The sequence below is a fragment of the Sminthopsis crassicaudata genome, chromosome 2 (genome assembly GCF_048593235.1).
Source record: "Sminthopsis crassicaudata isolate SCR6 chromosome 2, ASM4859323v1, whole genome shotgun sequence".
NCBI classification, from domain to species: Eukaryota; Metazoa; Chordata; class Mammalia; order Dasyuromorphia; family Dasyuridae; genus Sminthopsis; species Sminthopsis crassicaudata.
The window spans coordinates 110,735,490-110,755,627 of NC_133618.1; the positions used below are offsets into that span (position 1 = coordinate 110,735,490).

Genomic DNA, 20,138 nt, shown 5'->3' on the forward strand with positions numbered 1-20,138 from the left:
AGTCAGAAGGATCCCACCTTACGAAGAGGCTAAAGTCATCCTCTCAACTCTTACCCAGATAAGACATCTGTGACAGTTCAAAAAGGCATCCCTCTTAAGTAACTTATAGCATTTCTCTCTAATGGTGGGTTACTAATTTAATGATCCATCAGGCAATCAAATTCAGTACTCAAAAGAATATCAGTTATAGTTCCAAGAATTTTATCTCTAATAGTAAATTCTATTTGCTAAATTGCAACTTAGGGCTAGATAAAAAGTTTATTAGGATTCATACATATAGGAGATTTTGTTTTAACATTTTCTTTTCTTTTTCTTGAGTTCAAACTCATCCTGGTGCAAGAACCAATCATTAGGAATCATTTCTATATATTAAACAAGCTTAGTAAATATATTCTTTGTTTGGAAACTATATATCCCAAACAAGATGATCTTGCTTTACCCTGAGTAAGTAACTGGCAAATTAAGGAAAGTTGACAGAGACCCCAGAGAAGGGACTGAGTTTGCTGTTCCTACTTACCCACCCCAATAATTCTTAGTGTTTTTGTAGGCTATATTGTTTCATACCACCCCCCACTCTATGAAGGGGGGAAAGGTACTACACATCTTCATACTTGGAGGTGAACTGATAGTTAATTTTTTAGGATTTTCATATTTAATAACTAAATAGTCTTAGCTGTAATTTTCTCTTAATTTTCTAGCAAAGGTTGAAATACCCAATTCCCTAATTACATTTATAAAACATTATAAAACAGAGTTAGCAAGGCTAAATAAACTTTCTACCTTCTTTTAATTGTTGAGTGTATTCTGTCCTCAAGCTGTTACAGCTTTGGAAGTTCTCAGGGAGGGTTTTAGCCTTTCCTCCTGTTCCTTTAAATAAGTTTCTCTTTTCTTTTAGGGAGAAAACAAGACAATTCTTAAAACTGAAGAAGAACAGAATCTATGGCAAAAACGAATAGGGGTCTCATATAATTTAGCATTAAATTTCCAATTTTAACATACACATCACTTTAAAGTTATTCTAAAATTCTTAACTTTATGAGATTCCCCAAATTCTAATTAAATGTTCCAGACAAACTGAATTGCCATTTGATTATTTTCCAATTCATACATTTCTTTTTTTGTGAGCCAGGAAAGGGTTAAGTGCCCATTTATTATAAATAAATATTTATATTTTATTATTCTGAGCCCCTAGAAGTTTGACTTCAGATAACTCAAAAGCTAGTTGTTTGCTGCTAGAGTTTTTAAGGTAGCAGTGAATTTCTTTTCTGTTTTCCCAATGTTCTCAAACTCTTAAATCTTCTGCTAATACTGTCAGTAAAAATAGATTACAACTTACATATCCCTTTAGTAGGCTTTGAGTAAAGCTCCTTTAAAACTTCTTTTGCTATCATATCTCAAATAAAAAATTTCTCTCAACCGAGTATATTTTCTTTTTCTTTTATTACCCCCTCCCCCTTTGTTCATGTAACCCTGCTGCAGTCAGGGAAGATAGGAAGAGGGAAGAAAAAGAAAGAGACTCCTGTTCCTCAGTGCCCTATCCTCCTAGTCCTTGGGAGTCCATGTGTGCTAACCCTTCTTTGCCTACTTTGGAAGCAAAGTAATTTGCTTCCAAATTACTTTATATACACACATCCACACATACATCATTTATCTCAACAGTGACTTTGTATGTTGGTCACTTCTAAAAATATGAAGCAATTATATACAACAGAATAATTAACATTCATATAGCATTTGTTTTATGCTAAGTACTTTTGCAATCATGTGATCTTAACAACAGCAATCATTATTCTCTTTACAAATTAGGAAACTGGGCAGAGAAAAAATAATTTATCATAAATTACATAGCTAATACATTTCTGTAACTGAAATGGAAAATGGTGAGCTTAACAAATTCAGAGTCTCTTTCTTATCTCATACTGCCATGCTGAGTGATCATAGTTGTGGAGAGGATCCCTTAATACTCAAGTACTTTCCCAATAGAGATGAAGGTGATTCCAGACAACAGGAGTTAGGGAAGGATTAGCAAAAAAGTTGCTAGTTTCTTTACTCCTTTTTTTCAGAATGGAGTAAATCTCAGGAGTTATCCCCAATGTCTCAAGAATTTTTTTCTTGCAATTTTAAAATGGCTAATTGCCAAACTCCTTAAACATTATTCTCAAAACCTTGAGAATCTTCTAAGATGTTATTTTAATGGTTCTATAATTTTAATTAGCTAACTTTATTTCTGTAGCCCCCAGGTTGGCCAGAGCTAGGGTTCATAAGAAAAAAAAAAAAGCCACAAGGATGTTAAGAAATTTTTCTCAGCGTTCTACCTACACTAGAAGTTTGTTTTGTTTTGTGATTTCTTGCTGGCTGCATTTTAAATCTTTCCAGGTAACAAAATTTAATTCACAGAACAAACATGCGCAGAGATGCAGGCACAGACAAAAATGACGTGGAAAAGGACTGTCCCCATCTTTGCCAAAAGCCATCCTATAGTATCTTATCTCCTCCAGCATCCAAGTTCGAGCTCAAGATGACCCAGACAAACCTTTAGGTGCTTGAGGTGTCCCAATTATAGGATTGGGGGAGAAAAGAATGGGGGCTTACCTTGACAAGAAGGGGGTGAGCCCGGGGACACCACACTCTTCCCCACAGGGCCACCAAATGTTGAGGTTCAAAGGAGACCTCAACTGGTTGGGGTTTCTGATTTGCAGACTTGAAACAATCTCCAAGTCAGGAGGCAAAGTTTATTATAATTGTAATGCCAGTTAAAGCAGACTAAGTTCCAAAAGAATTTAACAAAGAACCGGAAGCAAGAAGATAAATATATAGGGAAAAGAGAGATCAGGTGCTTCGAGTCACTGATGAGCTCATTTTATGGCTTAGAGGTAGAACTGAGGGACAGTCTTAGAGGTGGAGTTGAAGAATGGTCTGGCAAGCACCTCATTATGGTCTCAGAAATATTATTCCTGACCAACAGATGTTGTCTGACGGCCAACATTGTGGAACTACAGCATTCCCAAGGCCAGGTGGCCTTAGGGTTACTGCCACATTGTCCCTAGACACTGCATCCCAGCATTAGCAGTATTCTATGTGATAGGGGGCTGGGGAAGGAAGGGATCCAGAAGGTGTTTATGTGGGGAATGGCCGAACAAATTATGGTAAATGAATGTAATAAAGTTATATTGTAAGAAAACTAAATGAATTTTATAGAAATTTTTAAAACCTGTTAGGAACTGATGCAGAGCAAAGTAAGCAGAACCAGAAACACAACATATATTGTAATTATAGTAATATGAAATAAAATAGCATTTTAAAATTTAAGATAAAAAAGGAGTGATAATAAAACAGACCTCTTTTAATGATGAGATGTGGACGTTAGGATATGGTAAGGAATGAGGCAGATGCTGTCGGAGAAGGTCCATCTCTTTGTACTTTGTGTAATTATTTGAAGAGAGTGCTCTTGGTGGGAGAGATGATGGTGATACTGTATAGCATCTTTAAAAAGCATCTGTAGGAAACAAAATGCTATTCCTAGCCCTCTTCCTTCACCATCCTGTACAAGTAGGAGGTGGGGGAGTAAGACTGAAGATTTCTTTCCTCACTGTTGTTGCTCTTTCACGATTATGCATTCAAAGAATTAATCTAGTTTAGGTTAACCTTGTGCCCAAAGCCTGTGAGAGCAGTAGAGCCTGTGAAAGCCCATTCTCTGGGGGCATGGCCTTCAAGAAGCCATCATCATTTCAGTGTTGTAATGGAGTGCTGGAGTAGGACTTTGTGGAGGAATGGTTTAAAAGAGCAGATTATTCCGTGTTCATTCTTATTCAATATTATTAATGCTTTATAAGTGGAATTCTTGATAGTTTTAAATTTTTTTCTAATTTTGAGTGTTTTTGTCTAATTCCAGATTTAACTATAGTTTCCTTTCATATTGGAATTACTTATCTACTCTTTTCAAAATAATACAACATATTAGTATAACAGAAAGGATACTGGGTTTAAAAATCAGAGAACCTGAAATTTGAATCCTCCTCCTGCCATTTTACTAGTACAACCCAGAGGAACTCAGCTCATATCTTTGGGACTTAATTTCTTCATTGATTAAATGGAGGATTTGGACTAGCTGACCTTTGACATTTCTTACTTGTGTGATATTGGACACCACTTTCTCTAGATCATTTCTTTCATCTATTAAATGATTTTAACTCTGAGATTCCTTCTAATTTTAGACACATGCTCCTATGATCTCTGAGGGTCCCTTCTTACTCTAAATCTAGGATAATTCTATAAAACTTTTAAGTGGTATTGATGAGTCAGTTTTCATTAGAAAATTTTCAACAGGATTGGCAACTTTATAGTTTAAATTATGATATATTGAAGGTATAATTAAAATAATAAAAGAAGTAATTTGATATGTATGTGAGTTCTTAGGGTATCTTCTTTGTTATTTAGGCTTTTCTCTGCACTGAGTTTTCACATTGTCAGTATCACTCGGAAGCAGTTATTTACCCTGGTATGTCAAATACATCAAGTACTTCTGGCACCGGAATATATCCTTGTTGTAATCAGAAGGTTCTTCGGTTTGATCCTACACAGATCGCAAAGGTAAATTTTCAGTATGTCCCTTCTTTAGAAAAACTTGAAAATTTACTAGTTCTGAGAAGTCTATTCTGAGTCATAAATTTGAGGATTCAGGGTCAAATAAATTCAAGTTTGTGTTCATATTCATCATGTTTTATCTTTATTAATAGATTAACTGATTCATCAGATATTTTATTTGTGAGGCTGTAAAAGTTACCTATTTGATGGAAAATTGACATTCAAGATTTTTTCTATTAAAGATCTCTTTATGAGAACTTGCAGGATGATGATCCAAATTTGAATTCCTCAGACAGTAATAATAATAATAACCTGCAAATCTAAAACTTTATGATTTGCAAAGAGCATGTACAATCTCATTTCATCCTTACCACAAACCTATGAAGAAAGTAGAATTTGGGCTTTCACCCCTGATTAATGAGGCAAAATTCAGGATAAAGAGAATGAAAAGAGGTTTATTGTAAGTACATAAAAGGAGCGACAGACACTTTGATGGGATGATCACTGAAGATCATTGATGGGTTCAAAGTGAAGCCAGCTTTTATATGTAACTTTAAAATAATACATAGAGATCATTGCCCACAGGAAAAGTTGAGTCCTCGCATCTTAATTCCTCTCCAAGATAATAAGAATGTGATAGTTTGCAAATAGGGGCACAAGGGACACAAGTAGAGGGTGACTATGTGACAAATAGCAGGGGACTGTATGGCATCTCTCCCAACACCGATTGATTGATAGGACTAGAAAAACTAGGTCCCTAAGTCAACATAACTTTCAGTGGTATTATAAATGTCATATTAGCCCTTTGTTAAAATCAGGCCTATGAATTCTTTAGTGTAGGAAACTTCCAGAGAAGGAACTTCTGCCAATAAAGACCTTCCAAGGTATCTTCTCTGCCATATAGAGAGCTGCCTTGAATGCTGAGAAATTGTTTGTTTTCTCCATTTGCACTTTATCTTCTGTGCTAACATGCAATTTCTAGAAAAATAATATTCTTCATTAATGATTAAAACCATTTCTTCTTGGTTGATTCTGGCTCTTCTGTTAATTCCATTTTAATACTTTGTTGTATTATTCACTAATATTCCACTCATTCTAAATGAACTCAAAGTTATAAGGTATTTAAACTCTATGGCAAGTCTGATTATCAGCTTTATGGACAGTATTAAGAGTAAAATGATTTCTTGGGCCAAATGTGTACTATAAATACATTGATTCAAATAGGTTAATGTACCCCCTGCTCAGAATTGGCACATTGTGGGATAGTACCAAATAATAATCCATAGGGATGATATTAGACGGTAATCTATAAGGCAGACATTTCTATAATAAGCAATCTAATCTGGGATCTCTTATGTAACAGGGCTGTAAAGTGAGGGACCATGTGATTGGTTTATGTGATCGAGGTGAAAGTGGGGACATGATCACCACCTGCTCATCTTCTAAAATACTGGATGATCTCCTCATGCACAGAGACGTTATTGTTGTACCTTTTTCTAAAGACATAATTAGGTAAGAAACAAGCCCAACCTGGTGAAATTCTCTGATCTTTATTGTGGTTGTTTTTTGTCCTTCATTCTCCAAGTCCTCCAAGAGGACCATGACATCAGGGAGGTGGTGCCATGACAGCTGCAGCTGGCAGGGTCATTGCCTCATCTTTCCCTCTGGAGGTATCTGGGTCCAGTGGCCAGATGTAGACCAAGACAACTGGAGATGGCTCTGGATGCAGTGGGAGGCCCTGACCTTTGTAAGCTAAGATCTTCAACAGGTCTCAGTTTAACTGAGGTGATGCCCAATCAGCATTTAAGGCTAGGTAGCAATTGAGACAAAGAATCTCATATTTCAACTAGCCCCCAAAAATATCTATATATAGATAAATGAATCTGAGAGGAGAAGACCCTCTGGGTTGCTGGCCAAAGCAGAATTGACTGCCATTTACATTCAATCTGAGTCAATCAGGTTTTCTATATATGTTTTTTTTCTTAATTATTTAAGTGCTTGGATAAAAACACTAGAAAAGGAGCTTGATAGTGTCAGCATTCTAGAAACAAATCTTACTGCAGTTACAACTTGACTAGGGAGTTTAGTATATAATTGCTGTTGCAAAAATTATAAGGTTCTCCAGAAACAGTAATAATTCTAATAGCCCACTTTTCTCTGTGGCAAAGTGTTAAAAAGATTTAAGTGTCCTTTTAGACTCCTATTATGGATATCACTAAATTGATGAGAAAATACAATTTACAAATGATGGACCTCATATTCAAGAAACAGTGTATTTCTCCTATATGGCTAGGCACATGACCTCATGCAAATATTCATAAAACATTAGTAAGCTAAGAGATCCATTTAGTTTAAATTTGACGAAATGCAAAATTATCAGGGATTTTTGTTAAATTAGGAATATTCTATCTTCTTTAAAGTGATTATGGAATTGGCTTCTTTGATGAGAAAGGCCTAGACTGTGATGGTCTGCTAGAGCCAAATACACCTTGGGGCCCTAAAACTGGAGAGATCAATGCTGTGAGTGAATCAATTTTTTTTTTATTTTTTGGTAACATGCATGATTTTAAAATCTGGTTCTTTAATAATAAAACTCAGAGAGTTCTTGGGTAAACTTGTTTTCTAACTTTAAATAATTTTCTCTAATAGCAAACACAAAATTTAAATTGTACTATATTCAGGTTAGAAGTTTAGTGATTAATTTGATATATTTCCTCTTTTCTTACAGTTTTTGTCTTTGAAAAATTGGACTCTGCAGCTGGTAAATGACTCCATATTCATGTTTCCTGAGTTTCTTAGAAGAAAAAAAGAATTTAATAAACTGAGTCTTAGGCAATTTTTCTTTCAGATATTTTAGTGAATTGATCTTTTAACTAAACTTGTGTCTTCTAGAATGAGAAATTTGTATTTTTTATGTTATCAACATTTTGTTATGGTGGCAATATTTACCATTCTTTTTGACATCTCTGATTTAATGGTACTATTATCTGTTCTAAGCCTTTCATTATTACTATCTTAACATTTTTTAAAAACTCAATGAAATTTTAAAATATCTTCTCTCTTTTAAATTTAAAACAACATTTAAACGTATGTGATAGTTTACACACCAAAATGGTACATAGAATTAGGATACCTGGAGGAGACTAACTAAAGGAAATGCAGGAAACAAAATAGGCCATATTTTTAAAATGTGAGACTTTTAATTGTGGGAATCATTATTTTGCTTTTTACATAAGAGATTTAGACTTTCAGTTTTAAATCAAAGTCCCTTCAAATCAAGAGACAGTTTAATATCTGTTTGTAGGACTATAGCAGTTACTATGGGGAAAAACAAATATACGATTACTATGCCCTGAGTATGGAAGCTCCCTATCCATTAGTTAGCGATTAATGAAGATCATGATATCTATTTCTTTGTTCTCACTTGGCCTGTTCTTCTAAAAATAAATGTTGCATTGTAACTCTTACTATTTTTCTTTGAGAACAATATGTTATAAACATGACAATCTCTTTATGTTTAAAAAGCAGAGGATTTATTTCACAAGCTTTGGTTATTTTAATTCAGAAACAGCAGTCGTTATTTTCAGAAGATGATGAATATACCACTGGATCTGAAGTAACTGAAGATGAGGTTGGGGATGAGGAAGAAGTAACTAAAAAGCAAGGTATAACCTAGATTAAAAAGAAGTAAGCATCACCATTCACAGTTACATTCAAAATTTTATTTTGACAGACCCTTATTAAACATTATATCTAAAGTTCTGAACACATATGATAGCAATTACAGATTTTTAACTAAGAATTAACTTGTCTTCATGAAGCTCCAAAGCTGGGTATTAAGAATGCAAAAGGATTGTATCTCAAATACACAAATAATTTTTTTTCAAGGATCTTTGCTATCATCTTGGTGGGTATTCCTTTTACAATGATGTCACATATATTTATATTCTTTCCCTCTCTATCTTGTAAATCAGATTCCAACAAAGGTATTTGATACATAGATTTTCCCCCCCATCTTGATGGTTTCCCTTCTTATCTGTTCATGAAGAAGCTCTTCATTATCATGTAACCAAAATTATCTTTTATCTTTTGTGATAATTTTTTGTTTGATTAAAAAAATTCTCCTTCAACCATGGCAGTTAAAGGTCCCTGTTCTGAATCTCTTCTCATTTTTTTTAATGTGGTGGCCTTTAATATTCTGCTTGTATGTCCCTTTTGAGCTTATTGTGGCATAAGATGTTAGATAATGAATTCAGTCTAATTTCTCCCAATCTGCTTTCTATTCTATAAAACAGGAAGTTCTTATCCAAGTAATTTAATATTCTGTGACTTATTCACTGGGGTATTGAATTAAATTGTTTCTGATTCTTCTTTGTCTAATCTATTTCACTGATTTACTTTTTTGTTTTTAACTAGTACCTTGTAGTTTTAGTTATTCTTTCTTTAGAATATTATTGATGGTCTGGAAGTGCTAGTCGTCCTTCATTCCCACTTTTTATTATTTCTTATGAGATTCTAAATCTTTTTTTCTTTCAAATGAATTCTATTATAATTTTGTCTAGCTCTCTAAAATGTCCCCTTGGTAGTTTGATAAAGCACAAAGTTTATAGATAGGTGATATCAGTTTTTATTATAATAAGCTTATTTTTTAGCACTATTCTCCTGGTGATGCTTCAGAGTTGCAAATTCTGTGGCACCATGATTATTGAACAATCTCAGTTGTCAGTGTCCTAAAACACAAAAGACACATGATAAACGGAAATTAGCATTAGTATATTAACAACAGTTTTATGACTTAATACCATTTTTTTTAACAGGAAAAAAAGAGAAGCCAAAGAAGTTCACCAAACAACCAAAAAAACAGGTATCTTCACCATGTGTTCAAAAGAAAGAAAAATCATCAGATAAGGTAATTTTAAGTTTTTAGTTTTTGAGTTTTAAGATTAATTTACTGAGTACCTGGGTCACTGAAAAACTGAGATTATTTGAATAAAGGGCATGAGGAAGAGTCAGGTCAGTTGAACATTCCTTCAGCACCTACAATGCGTCAAACGCTATGCTTAGGCCCCCAGCACCTTGGGATAGACAGCTTGCCCATGTGGCCATCCATATGTCAGCTTTCTGCCAGACATTGGAGGGAGGAGGCCTGAGCAGAGGGAGGTCAGGAAGTGCCTCAGATTTCAAAGGAGGGCGGGAGTAGCCCCATTAAAATGGGGAAGAGCAGCTCTAGTTTACCCTGTGATGGCAGAAACTCCAAAGATTTTGTAGTTTACCATGAAACACAATCATCCTCTACAGAAGGAAGTATAGTAGGTGTGAAAACATTGGTATGTTTAGGAATAAGTTTATATATTAGAGATCATTGTTTTTCATATTAATTTGTGTTTAAATCAGCAAATGTGTTACAGTTGGGCCTAAGTGTCAACATTGGGTTGTTTTTTTTTAGTCGGCTTCTAGAGATGCCTCTCCATTCGTGTAAGTACAGCCTTTGCATCTATTCTTATATGATCATGTATTTTCTTATAATAACATCCATATATAAACATACATATATACATATACATGGAGACACATTCAAATGAAAAAGCATGGAACCTGAATTTTTTTTTCTCTCTTTTTTTTTTTTCAATAGTGTGAGTATACAGAGGAACAAATGGGATGCCTCTAGGTCATTGAGGTTCAATCAGGATGCTCAGAGAGAAGAGGGTAAGACATATTTCTTTGGTTAACACATTTGTATATACATAAGAAAGATAGATTGGTTGGTTGGTTTTTTTTAAATGTTTGCAAAACATGTTGAACAAACTTAAAAGACTGGAAGTTTCTTAGAAACTTAACAGTGAAGGTGCTTATCAGTAATCTAGACCAGCCCCAAATTATAAAGATGAGGAAGTTGATTTCTAGGGCACTTGAAGTGGTTTATCTAAGATCAGACTACTTCAGAGAGACAGTGACAACAGGCAGTAAAGCTAAATCCAATACAAATCTCTTCATCATAAAGATTAATATCAGCATTGTAGTGATTGACTGAACTTCCATGAAGGGTATCTCTTTCGTTCCTATTCACCTGATAAAGAACACTCCAAGTCTTTCCCAAACTCCTACATATACTACTATAGTATATGTCCCTTTTAGCTATGTCCTATTATAGTAGAAAGGATGTGTGGAAGTATATGTATGTATAGGTTTTTTTCCAAACTGAATTTTTTTGTTTGCATTGTACTAGTGATAAACAAAGGGACTACCAAACTATATAAGAAAATATTCTTGCAAACTTTTTGTTTTTTTTATGTGCTTCCTGATCTGTGGTCACCTTCTATCTTGTGATTTAGAAGCCCTTTCACTAAAAGAAGATACCAGTTAGACATAAAATTATTGTAATTCTGAACTATATTTCTGTGTTGACTGCACATTTATTTATATGATGCTATATTTGATTATTGCCCTATTAAAAGAGTACATAATTATTCCAAAATTCTTGGCTACATTGAGTTGTAGACTAAAGACTGAAGAAATTGATTCAAATTACTAGAAAGAATCAAATAGATCCAGGGTCCTTATGCACCCCACTAAAAAACACTAAAGAGAATAAAAATTACTTTTAAAAGCACACAAGAACAGTAGACCAAAATAAAGCAAAGAGAACCAGTACAATTTTTAAAAATACTATAAGATCAAATTAGTTAAAGCATCAGAAACAAGAGATGTGGAAAAACAAGCTGCAAGATAATACACCCAGAAATGTTCTTAATATAGTTAAACAGCACATTCAACTTAATATTTTTTCCTATGAACTCTAGGCCCAACTCATTATTCATTTACAGGGTCCAGCTAGCTCTGTGGATTCAATTGAATCTCTTGGTCTAAATGATAAACATTGATAAGGTCTAAATGTAGAGAACCAAAATGAGATTAGGGTTTCTGGTGGTCAGGGAATTAAATAATAAGGTCTAGGGGCAGGTTCAAGGTTCAGGGAACCAAATGGAGAGGATGGCTCCCCTGCACCCCCTTGGGATTCAGCACAAGGGTAGGGAGTTTTGGGGAACTCCCTTCTGGCGGCACAGAGGTTCTCTATAAAGGAATTTACGGACCCAAAAACCTAGATTGATAAAAGAGGCTTAAAGGAGGTTTATTATAGGAATTGGGGGGAAAGATTAGAAATCCTGACACAGTGGCCCTGACAGAGAGGCATAAAGTCTGGTTAGGGAAATAGGTGAGGGTAAAGGGAAGATGGTACTGGAAAGAATATTCCAGTGGACAGAGGCCCTTGGCATAGCAAGCATGGCATAGCTGACATGTTTAGAACCTCTGCAAAGAGAGGGTTTTAGTATGGCTCTTTTATATTGAGTGTCTTAGTAGGGTCTGGGAGAGCCTGGATCTCTTTTTTGGAATTCAAAGGGGTGCTTTTTTAGCAGGATTTGTATTTGAATCAAAGGCTCTGGCATCTCGGACAGATAACTTGTCTGGTGAGGATATGCCTCAGCCAGGAGGGACTGGGAATCTGAAAAGAATCACAGATCAATAAGAAATACAGTTTCTTAAAGGGACCACAACCCACTTCAGCATTACTCCTCAACCTTGTTTTTTCACTGTGGAGATGAGAACAAATATCAAGAAAAGGAAAGGATACAGGCATTACCAGACACCAAAATGCACTCTACAAAAGCCATCTTTTTTAAATTTAATATTTTTAAACTGTCTGGCACTAGAAGGAATAGAGAACCCAAAAATAAAATCTAATGAATAAAAACAATACTTATGACTCAGTGCTAAATGCCTAGCACATAGTAAGTGCTTAATAAATACTTTATAAATTTATCTAAACCCATACTTAAAACAGTAGAACTGAATGGCTGCATGACCAAGGAAAAAAAAACCAAAAACTTAGAGACAGTAATCACATACTATAAAAATAGAGATAATAAACTAGTTCTGCAAACTAAATTTTTTTTCCAAATTATTAAAAATCTAGAAAAAATTTTTTAAATATATGTGTGTATGTATGTGTGTGTTGGTGTGATGGGTAAAGTCAACCTATCAAAAAAAGAATTATAAGAAGATGACATGTATCTAACCAATATATGCTCCCAGTGTGGCAGTGGTCAAAAGACATAAAATTGACAAAAGAGGAAATGGAAATTCAAATTTTTTCATAACTACATCAAAAGATATTCTTAGTCCAAGGTGAGAAGAGAAATACAAATCAAGACAACCTGAAATGCTACCTTGTTACTTCCTAGAAGAGCACAATGTGTGTGTCTATGTGTCTGTGTCTGTACATGGATGGATTGATGGATGGATAGAAGAATCAAATTCATTGCTCAGCAGACTAGAGGATCAGCATTCTTAATATGTTTTTGATGAAACTTAACTAGCATATGATTTTTGGAAAGCAGAATAATACAGTGAGTCAGAAATGGTCCTCACAAGGTTCAATAGGAAGGCTGTTGGGTTCAGAGGCAGCAGACTCACTTGTGAGTCCTTCCTCTTCTGCTGATTACTTGTGCTGAGTCACTTAGTCTTTATGATCTTCAGTTTCCTCATCTGTAAAATAAGACTTGGGCTTAGTAACTAACCTCAGTTCTTTTCTAGCTCTGCCTAATAGGGAGCAGTTCCATTGCTAATTCTTTATGCCAAAAAAGCAGCACAAGGGCCTGTTTTTACAAAGATAAATATACATTTTATAATAATACCAGAAGTCGTCCTTCACTTGTGTTCCCCCAGAAGAGCTGCCCCAGATTCCAAACTCTGTGGGTCACCAGCACCGCTTCTTCCTTTGTTTTACTTCTTCCAGCCAGAAGATACATGAGGTTTAAGATAGGGACAGGCAGTGGACCTGTGATTTCATTGACATGGGGAACCATGTTGCCTACCAGTGCATGTTGACACCTTCGTTGCCTAGATCACTGAAATCTTAAGGGATTTGTTCAAAATCACACAGAAAGCATGTCTTATGTGACAAGTTGGGAAATGTTTAAAAGAATTGCATGTGTTTAACTTAGATTACTGGAGATCTTAGAGAGGGGGGAGATAAAGGAGAAAAATTTAAAGTACAAAGTCTTACAAAAATGAAGTTGAAAACTATCTTTACATATATTTGAAAATACTATTGAAATTTTTTTTCTTTTTTCTTTTCCTTTTTTCTGAGGCTGGGGTTAAGTGACTTGTCCAGGGTCACACAGCTAGGAAGTGTTAAGTGTCTGAGATCATATTTGAACTCGGGTCCTCCTGAATTCAGGGCTGGTACTCTATCCACTGTGCCACCTAGCTGCCCCCCTATACTATTGAAAATTTTAAAAAGAATGAAAGAATGTGTTAAGGGGGAGACACCAAGGTGTTTTAGGCTCTGATGCCAGCCCTCTGTCCACTACACCATGATTGCCTCCCTTAGTTCAAAGTTAAGACATTTAATCAAATAGTGTAGCAAATAAAATTACAAGAAAAATCCCCCTGTGGTCTATTTGTATGTGGTATATACAGAGAACATGGAGTCAGAAAACACGTGTTTTGTGGCAAAGAATAGAAACCTGTGAGAGCAGGATCAGTGTAGAGTAGGTAGACCCAAGTAACCAGTGTGTCTGGCCAGAGCACCTGTCCCTTTTGATTCCATCATACAACTCTTTCCTGAGTGAGAGTCTTTGCCAGTCTGTTGGTTGATGAGCTTTCCCCTGCTACTGCCATTTGGCTTTGGTTCTTAGATTGTCTCCTAAGGTGCAGTGGCATGAAATCTATTCCTGACGTGAGCAAACTAGTGCATGGCCACCAAGTCTACCAAACCCTGTCAGGGAAATGAGAAAAACCAGCAAAATTATTCCCTTCTTTCAACCCCCCACCATGATGAAATCTCTTCTTTTATAGATTATTACCTGAACAACTCTGTATAATTCTTATATAACTCTGATTTTGGTCTCTGATTCCTAAAACCATTTCAGAAACTGTATTGGGAATACAAAAAAAAAATAATAATAATAACAACAAAAACAGAAGTAACTATATGAGCAAGTCCTGTTCCCAAAATACTCCATTTGGCTGCAAATTAAGGAAATATAAAAATGTCAAGTAGATTGGCCACATTAATTTCTTTATTATACCTACCTTCCAGCCACAAAAATAACACAGCTCCTCTTACTTACCTATGCCCAACACAAAATGGTTCTTTTCTACACAAAACCAGAAGTAAGCAATGTGTCCAACTCTCAAATCACTTGAATAAATTAGGACATCTTAATATAATAAAATGTTTTGGTACAGTATAAAACAAGAATTGGATAGACTCCTATGTGATACAGAATAAAATCAGCAGAATCAGAAGGATGTATGTACTAATTGAAACTATTTAAGAGAAGAATAAGAAAAAGGAAAGTAAATTCTAAAGTAGCAGAAATTGAACCAGGTTTGGAAGGGAAAACAAAACAAAAAACATCTTTATTTATTAATTCCTTGGATTCTTTTTCTTTGTTAAATGCTGTGTACAAAGGGTAAAGTTTTGCTTCTTTCATATATATATATTTAATCAAATATTTTACCTTTCTTCTTGGTTTTTAAGTTCTTAATAAAATAATTTCTTTTATTTTTTGCTTTGAGAAAGAAAAATTCTCCAAATAAAAAAACAAAACTATGCAAAGCATTTTAATCTAATTTGTAGTCATACTTGTTCAAAACTAAACTCACTCTTAACTCTTCTAAATTAGCTTCCCCTTCTTCCTGTCTATCAAAAAAGCTTAATTACATGATCAGTCACCAAAATATTAATATATTTACCTCTTATACATAGACTTACTCTCAAAACTGTGTATAGTCATCATCAAAATAGTGTTAAACTCATGAATAAAATTGGTTCTGATTATTTATGAAAACTTAGACTTTAGTAAATCTTACTTTCCCTTGTTTTTATATTTGAGGAAAAAATCTACTCATTTTAAATACTTAACCAGATTCCTCCAAGAGCTTCATTTAAAATTTCTTTATGCTTTACTAAGAAAGGAAAACCCACTCCCATAGTACAAATCAAATTCCTCATAAATGTTCTGGTTTTATGGTAAGATTTGGACATTAGACATCCTAGTTTAGTCTGGCTTTTCCTTTTTTTATGTTCTCTGTTCACCTCTGGTTTCTTAATGAATGCTCAAAATTTGGGAATATCTAAAAATGTCCAACTTCAAAGACATTTATATATACATATATATATATATATATATATATATATATATATTGTTAGGCCAGCTGAATACAAAATCCTCAGGAGTATATCCCTTTGATTTGACCTAACCTAGATTTGTTCTCCTGGAGTGAAATCCAAAGCTACCCCCCCCAAAAAAAAAATCTGAGTTCTATATTTATTACCTGTGTGTTTTCATAAAATTCATGAAGTAACTTTGCAATTTGATACTTATTTACTGAGGTCCTACAAAAAACATGTTGACTTAGGAATGTTTCCAAATGTATGTTCCCAAAGTCTTGATTTTTAGGATCGTCACAAGAAAGTAAGCAGATTTTACTATTTATTGTGTTTAGATCAGCGTCGGATGTCTGAAATTACAGGGCACCTAATAAAAATGCGGCTAGGTGATGTGGATCGAGTCAAGTCGAAGGAAGGAAAGGAAGTAAGAATTACATTTTAGTATCCTTTTCTGAGTTTGAGCATGCCTTCATTCTGATTTGAGTTGTTTTCACAAGGGAAAGTGAAAAGTGTTTCCAGTATAATTCAATTCTATGGACAAGTATAAAAGCATGCAAAGCTTACTAATTACCCACCCAGGTACATACAAAGGTTCAAAGTAAGCTGGGTATATATGTGTTTCTGTTCCTGTTATAGTCTTTAATTCAACTGGTCATGTACTATGGGACTTTCCTGAAAATTTAATGTTAGTTAGGTTTTGATTAATAGCATCTGTCCAGATGATTAGTAGATATTAATTGTCAATTGATCCTGCTATGGCAGCTATAAATATCAATGTAAGTATAAGGCAGTAATATGCATTAGCTATAGCAGTGTTATTCTGCATATCTTTAATTTAAAAATAAATTTTCAAAGCTGAAAAATAGACCCCCTGATAAGCAAAGTAATTATTAAAGCCAAAGTAGAATAGCTTCATAATTTATTTTATTTTGCAGTTTGCGGGTAGTATTTATTCTAAGCTTGAAGCTCAAGTCAAGGCCTCAATTCCAGTCACTACACGACAAAACAGCACAGAGAAAAACTCAAGGTAAATCAGAACCTGAATTAGTGTTCAGGAGAGCACTTAATGGTGAAATTACATTTTAAATTTCATGAATCATATAGGAAGAAGTATTTACCTTTTGTCTGGACTATGTGTATTAAACATCATATCAAAAGATTAAATGATGCAAGAATAGTAACACCTGTATTTTTTTTCTCAGAATTTCAGCACTTTATGAAGCAGTTTCAGAATTGTATTTTTAAGTCTTTGACAAAGACTTAACAACATCAGAAAGTTAACTTTTTAGCTATTGTAGGGTATCAATAAAATTTGAGTGCTATTTAAGCTGTTGAAGTTATTGAACATTTAAAATATCACTGGGACACTGAGTGATTTGATAAAACTTTACTTGGAGCCAAATGCTGGTATCACCAACCTAATTCTACCATATTTCTATCCAAGTGACCTTGGGAAAGCTACTTATGTACTGTCTCTAAGAAAGTTTCATTTTTCCCTCTATCAACGCAAATCAAAAGCAGTCAACATTTTAACAGAAATTCAAAACTTAATGGTTACTGGCTAATGATAAGCCTTTTGGAATCTATCTAGTTTCCTAGATTGAATTGAGTAAGACCTCTCTACTTCCTTCATTTTTTTGTAGATAAGGGCACAGAAAAGCTCAGAGAGATTAATTGAATTACGCTACAGCATAAAAGAACTCAGTAGTTTCTCTAGATAGGATTTGAGTTAAGGTTCTCTGATTCCAGATCCATCATTCTACACTGTTTCTATATTGACCCCAGGCCTGACCCTTTCCATCTCTGATATAGCCATTAAGAAGCCACAATGAGACTCTTCGGGAGAATAGAACTTCAGGGGAGGAATGTGTAATAGTAAAATTTAAATTTATCTAAGTCTGTACCTTTTAATTGGCAACAACTATCTAAATAATGATTTTAATTTTCATTTGCTTATTTTTATGTTTTAATCTAGATCTAAAAGTCGTTTTGGTCAGAACCGTCCTGTATAAGACACCTCAGGAAAGTTCTCAAATAGCAGAAGGCAGTGCTGACATCTGAAATTGTTCATTTTTTGAAGTTTTTTGGAAGGCTGTCATCTTTATCTTTTAAGTGACTTATCAATTGAATACTGCAGATGACATTAATCAATTACTAAGAAGAATGAATGCAGATCCAGTTAGATCTTGTTTTTTAAAAAAAAGAAATTTGTAAATATGCAAGTTCTTAAATTTAATCTGCTTTTTAGTAAGTTATGCTATGTAGAAAATGTTTATTTATAAATTTGCACAGTTTTAAAACTTCTAATATTTGAGAACCCTAATTTATTTCTTTGAAAGGAAAGAAGCCTAAATTCTAAACTTTTTCTTGGTGGTTTTTTTTAAGACATTGAAAAATGACTGAAATACAGCTGGCAGTGTTATCATGCATGTACATTAACTAGTATTGTATCATTTCACTTATACATCTTGGGATATACCATATTGGTCTTTAGGATGTGCAATGTGATTCCCAATGATGTTATGTAGGTTTGCATGAGTATCCAGGGAGTAACAAAGACCCCAAGATTGCAGTGTTTAAAACTTGAAGGTAAGGTAATTTTTTGTATGTTGGGCAGAATTCATTTTTCTAGTTTTATCACATAAAAATGAAAATGTTTGCTATCAGCCCAGTTTTTTTTTTCCTCTTTCTAGACAAATGTTCTCACATTTGTTCTGTGGCCTGAAAGTGCAGATAATTTCCTGGTTCCTTATATGTTATTAGTATCATTCTGAATCTGATAGAATAGTTATTAGTCTTTGGACAAAATCAATTTAGCGAAGCACCCCTAATATAGAAGGGTCCCAAATTTTAAAATATTTATTTTACAGCTATTTAAATAGTTCACATTTTACAGTGAGATTACTGATTGTTTTAGAGTTGTCTAGAGAGACAGTTATTTGTGTACATTTGGTAAGAACACAACTGTGTGTCCTCAAAAGAAATCACAATAAAATTGTATACTGCAGATCATGTTTTAATTTTTCTAGCAAAGCAGAAAGAGTGCTCAGGGAAAATTAGTTCCAAACCATAAGCACATAGTAAATGATGTGTTTGGAAATTACTTTTACTTAAATCGCTGGGAAAAAAAGAAAAAAAAAACCTTCTTAAAATGCACTATCTATATATTTTTCAGCCTTTATTTCATTTTTAATTAAAATTATTCAAAATATTTAAATTAAAAAGCAGATTTAGATATGTGAGGAAAACAGCTTTTAATTGACTTATTAAGTATTGCATTCAGTTTACACATAAAGAAATCACTATTCCAAACAAGTATTCAAGTATTCTTTTTAGTGTACTTAAAGGATTTTGCAGCTACATTTTATTTTCTCTCTGAAAATAAGTATGGCTTTGCCAAAACCTTTGTTTCCTATTCAAAAGTTTTATTCCATTTTATGTTTTTAAAAACAGATCATAAGTTTTTCAAAGAGGGTGGTTTACTATGTAATATCTGTTCAGTATTAGAATTTTGGTATAGTTTACTTATTTTTGCCTGACAAATGATCTAGGTTTGTTTGTGTAATGAACTTTGTTTTTAATACCCACGATGATAAGAGACAAATATTTCTTAAATTTACTGATGTGAAAAGAGTAAGCTGCTTCTCTTCTAGAGAGACTAGACCACTGGAATGATTTTTTTTGTTTGTGATTGTGCCATTTTTACATGCCAGAGTATTTCAGAATTTGAATTTCTTCAAGATGTGCTTTTATTTTTGTTTATGTCTGTCTGTACTACATAGCATAAATACAATTAACATTTTAATAAAACCATATTAATATCATTTTCTTTGTCAAACATATCCTGCATTAACTTTTGAGTTCCCACCTCTTTAACCAAAATAAATAAATGTAAATGAAAAATTGATTAATGAATTCAATAACTAAATTGTTTAGTTTGTTGTTCTGAATCATTCTTTCATTCTCTCCCATAATGTAGATAACCAACAACATACTCTATAATTTGATTTATACATGATTTTTATTATAAGGAGATTTTTATATTTTAAGTCAAGATAGTTAACATTTATTAAAGCATGTCATATGCTAGGCATTGTGCTAAGAGCTCACCAGGAAAACAAATACTAGCAAAAAGAAAGATGATCCCTGCTCTTAAGGAGTTTACACTCTTACTAGGGAAGACAGTTTAGGAAAGGGAGCTGAAAAGTGAAGAGGGAGGAAAAGGCTTCGTGTTGATTCTGGGGGAAACTCACCAATTACAAGTAGGGGAAGTAAGAGCAGAGGGACCTTCCCAGGTGAGGTGGCCTCCCAGAGTGCTGAGCCTCCAGGCTAGGAATGGGAACCAAAGCTCCAAAGGGAATGGCTGGTCATATGC

General features: G+C 34.0%; 1 protein-coding gene across 5 annotated transcripts in view; it reads left to right on the forward strand.

Annotated features, from left to right (window-relative positions):
- Positions 1-19,653, forward strand: part of SANBR (SANT and BTB domain regulator of CSR) — a 68,291-nt gene extending 48,638 nt beyond the window's left edge. For all 5 annotated transcript variants that reach the window (XM_074286999.1, XM_074287001.1, XM_074286998.1 and 2 more), the window contains exons 11-21: positions 4,438-4,590; positions 5,948-6,096; positions 7,005-7,104; positions 7,313-7,345; positions 8,150-8,249; positions 9,402-9,493; positions 10,031-10,059; positions 10,217-10,290; positions 16,099-16,187; positions 16,699-16,790; positions 17,739-19,653. In XM_074286999.1, the coding sequence (XP_074143100.1) occupies positions 4,438-4,590; positions 5,948-6,096; positions 7,005-7,104; positions 7,313-7,345; positions 8,150-8,249; positions 9,402-9,493; positions 10,031-10,059; positions 10,217-10,290; positions 16,099-16,187; positions 16,699-16,790; positions 17,739-17,775 (948 nt within the window). In that variant the 3' untranslated portion in view covers positions 17,776-19,653. The remainder of the gene's footprint in view (positions 1-4,437; positions 4,591-5,947; positions 6,097-7,004; positions 7,105-7,312; positions 7,346-8,149; positions 8,250-9,401; positions 9,494-10,030; positions 10,060-10,216; positions 10,291-16,098; positions 16,188-16,698; positions 16,791-17,738) is intronic.
- The last annotated feature ends 485 nt before the right edge of the window (positions 19,654-20,138 follow it).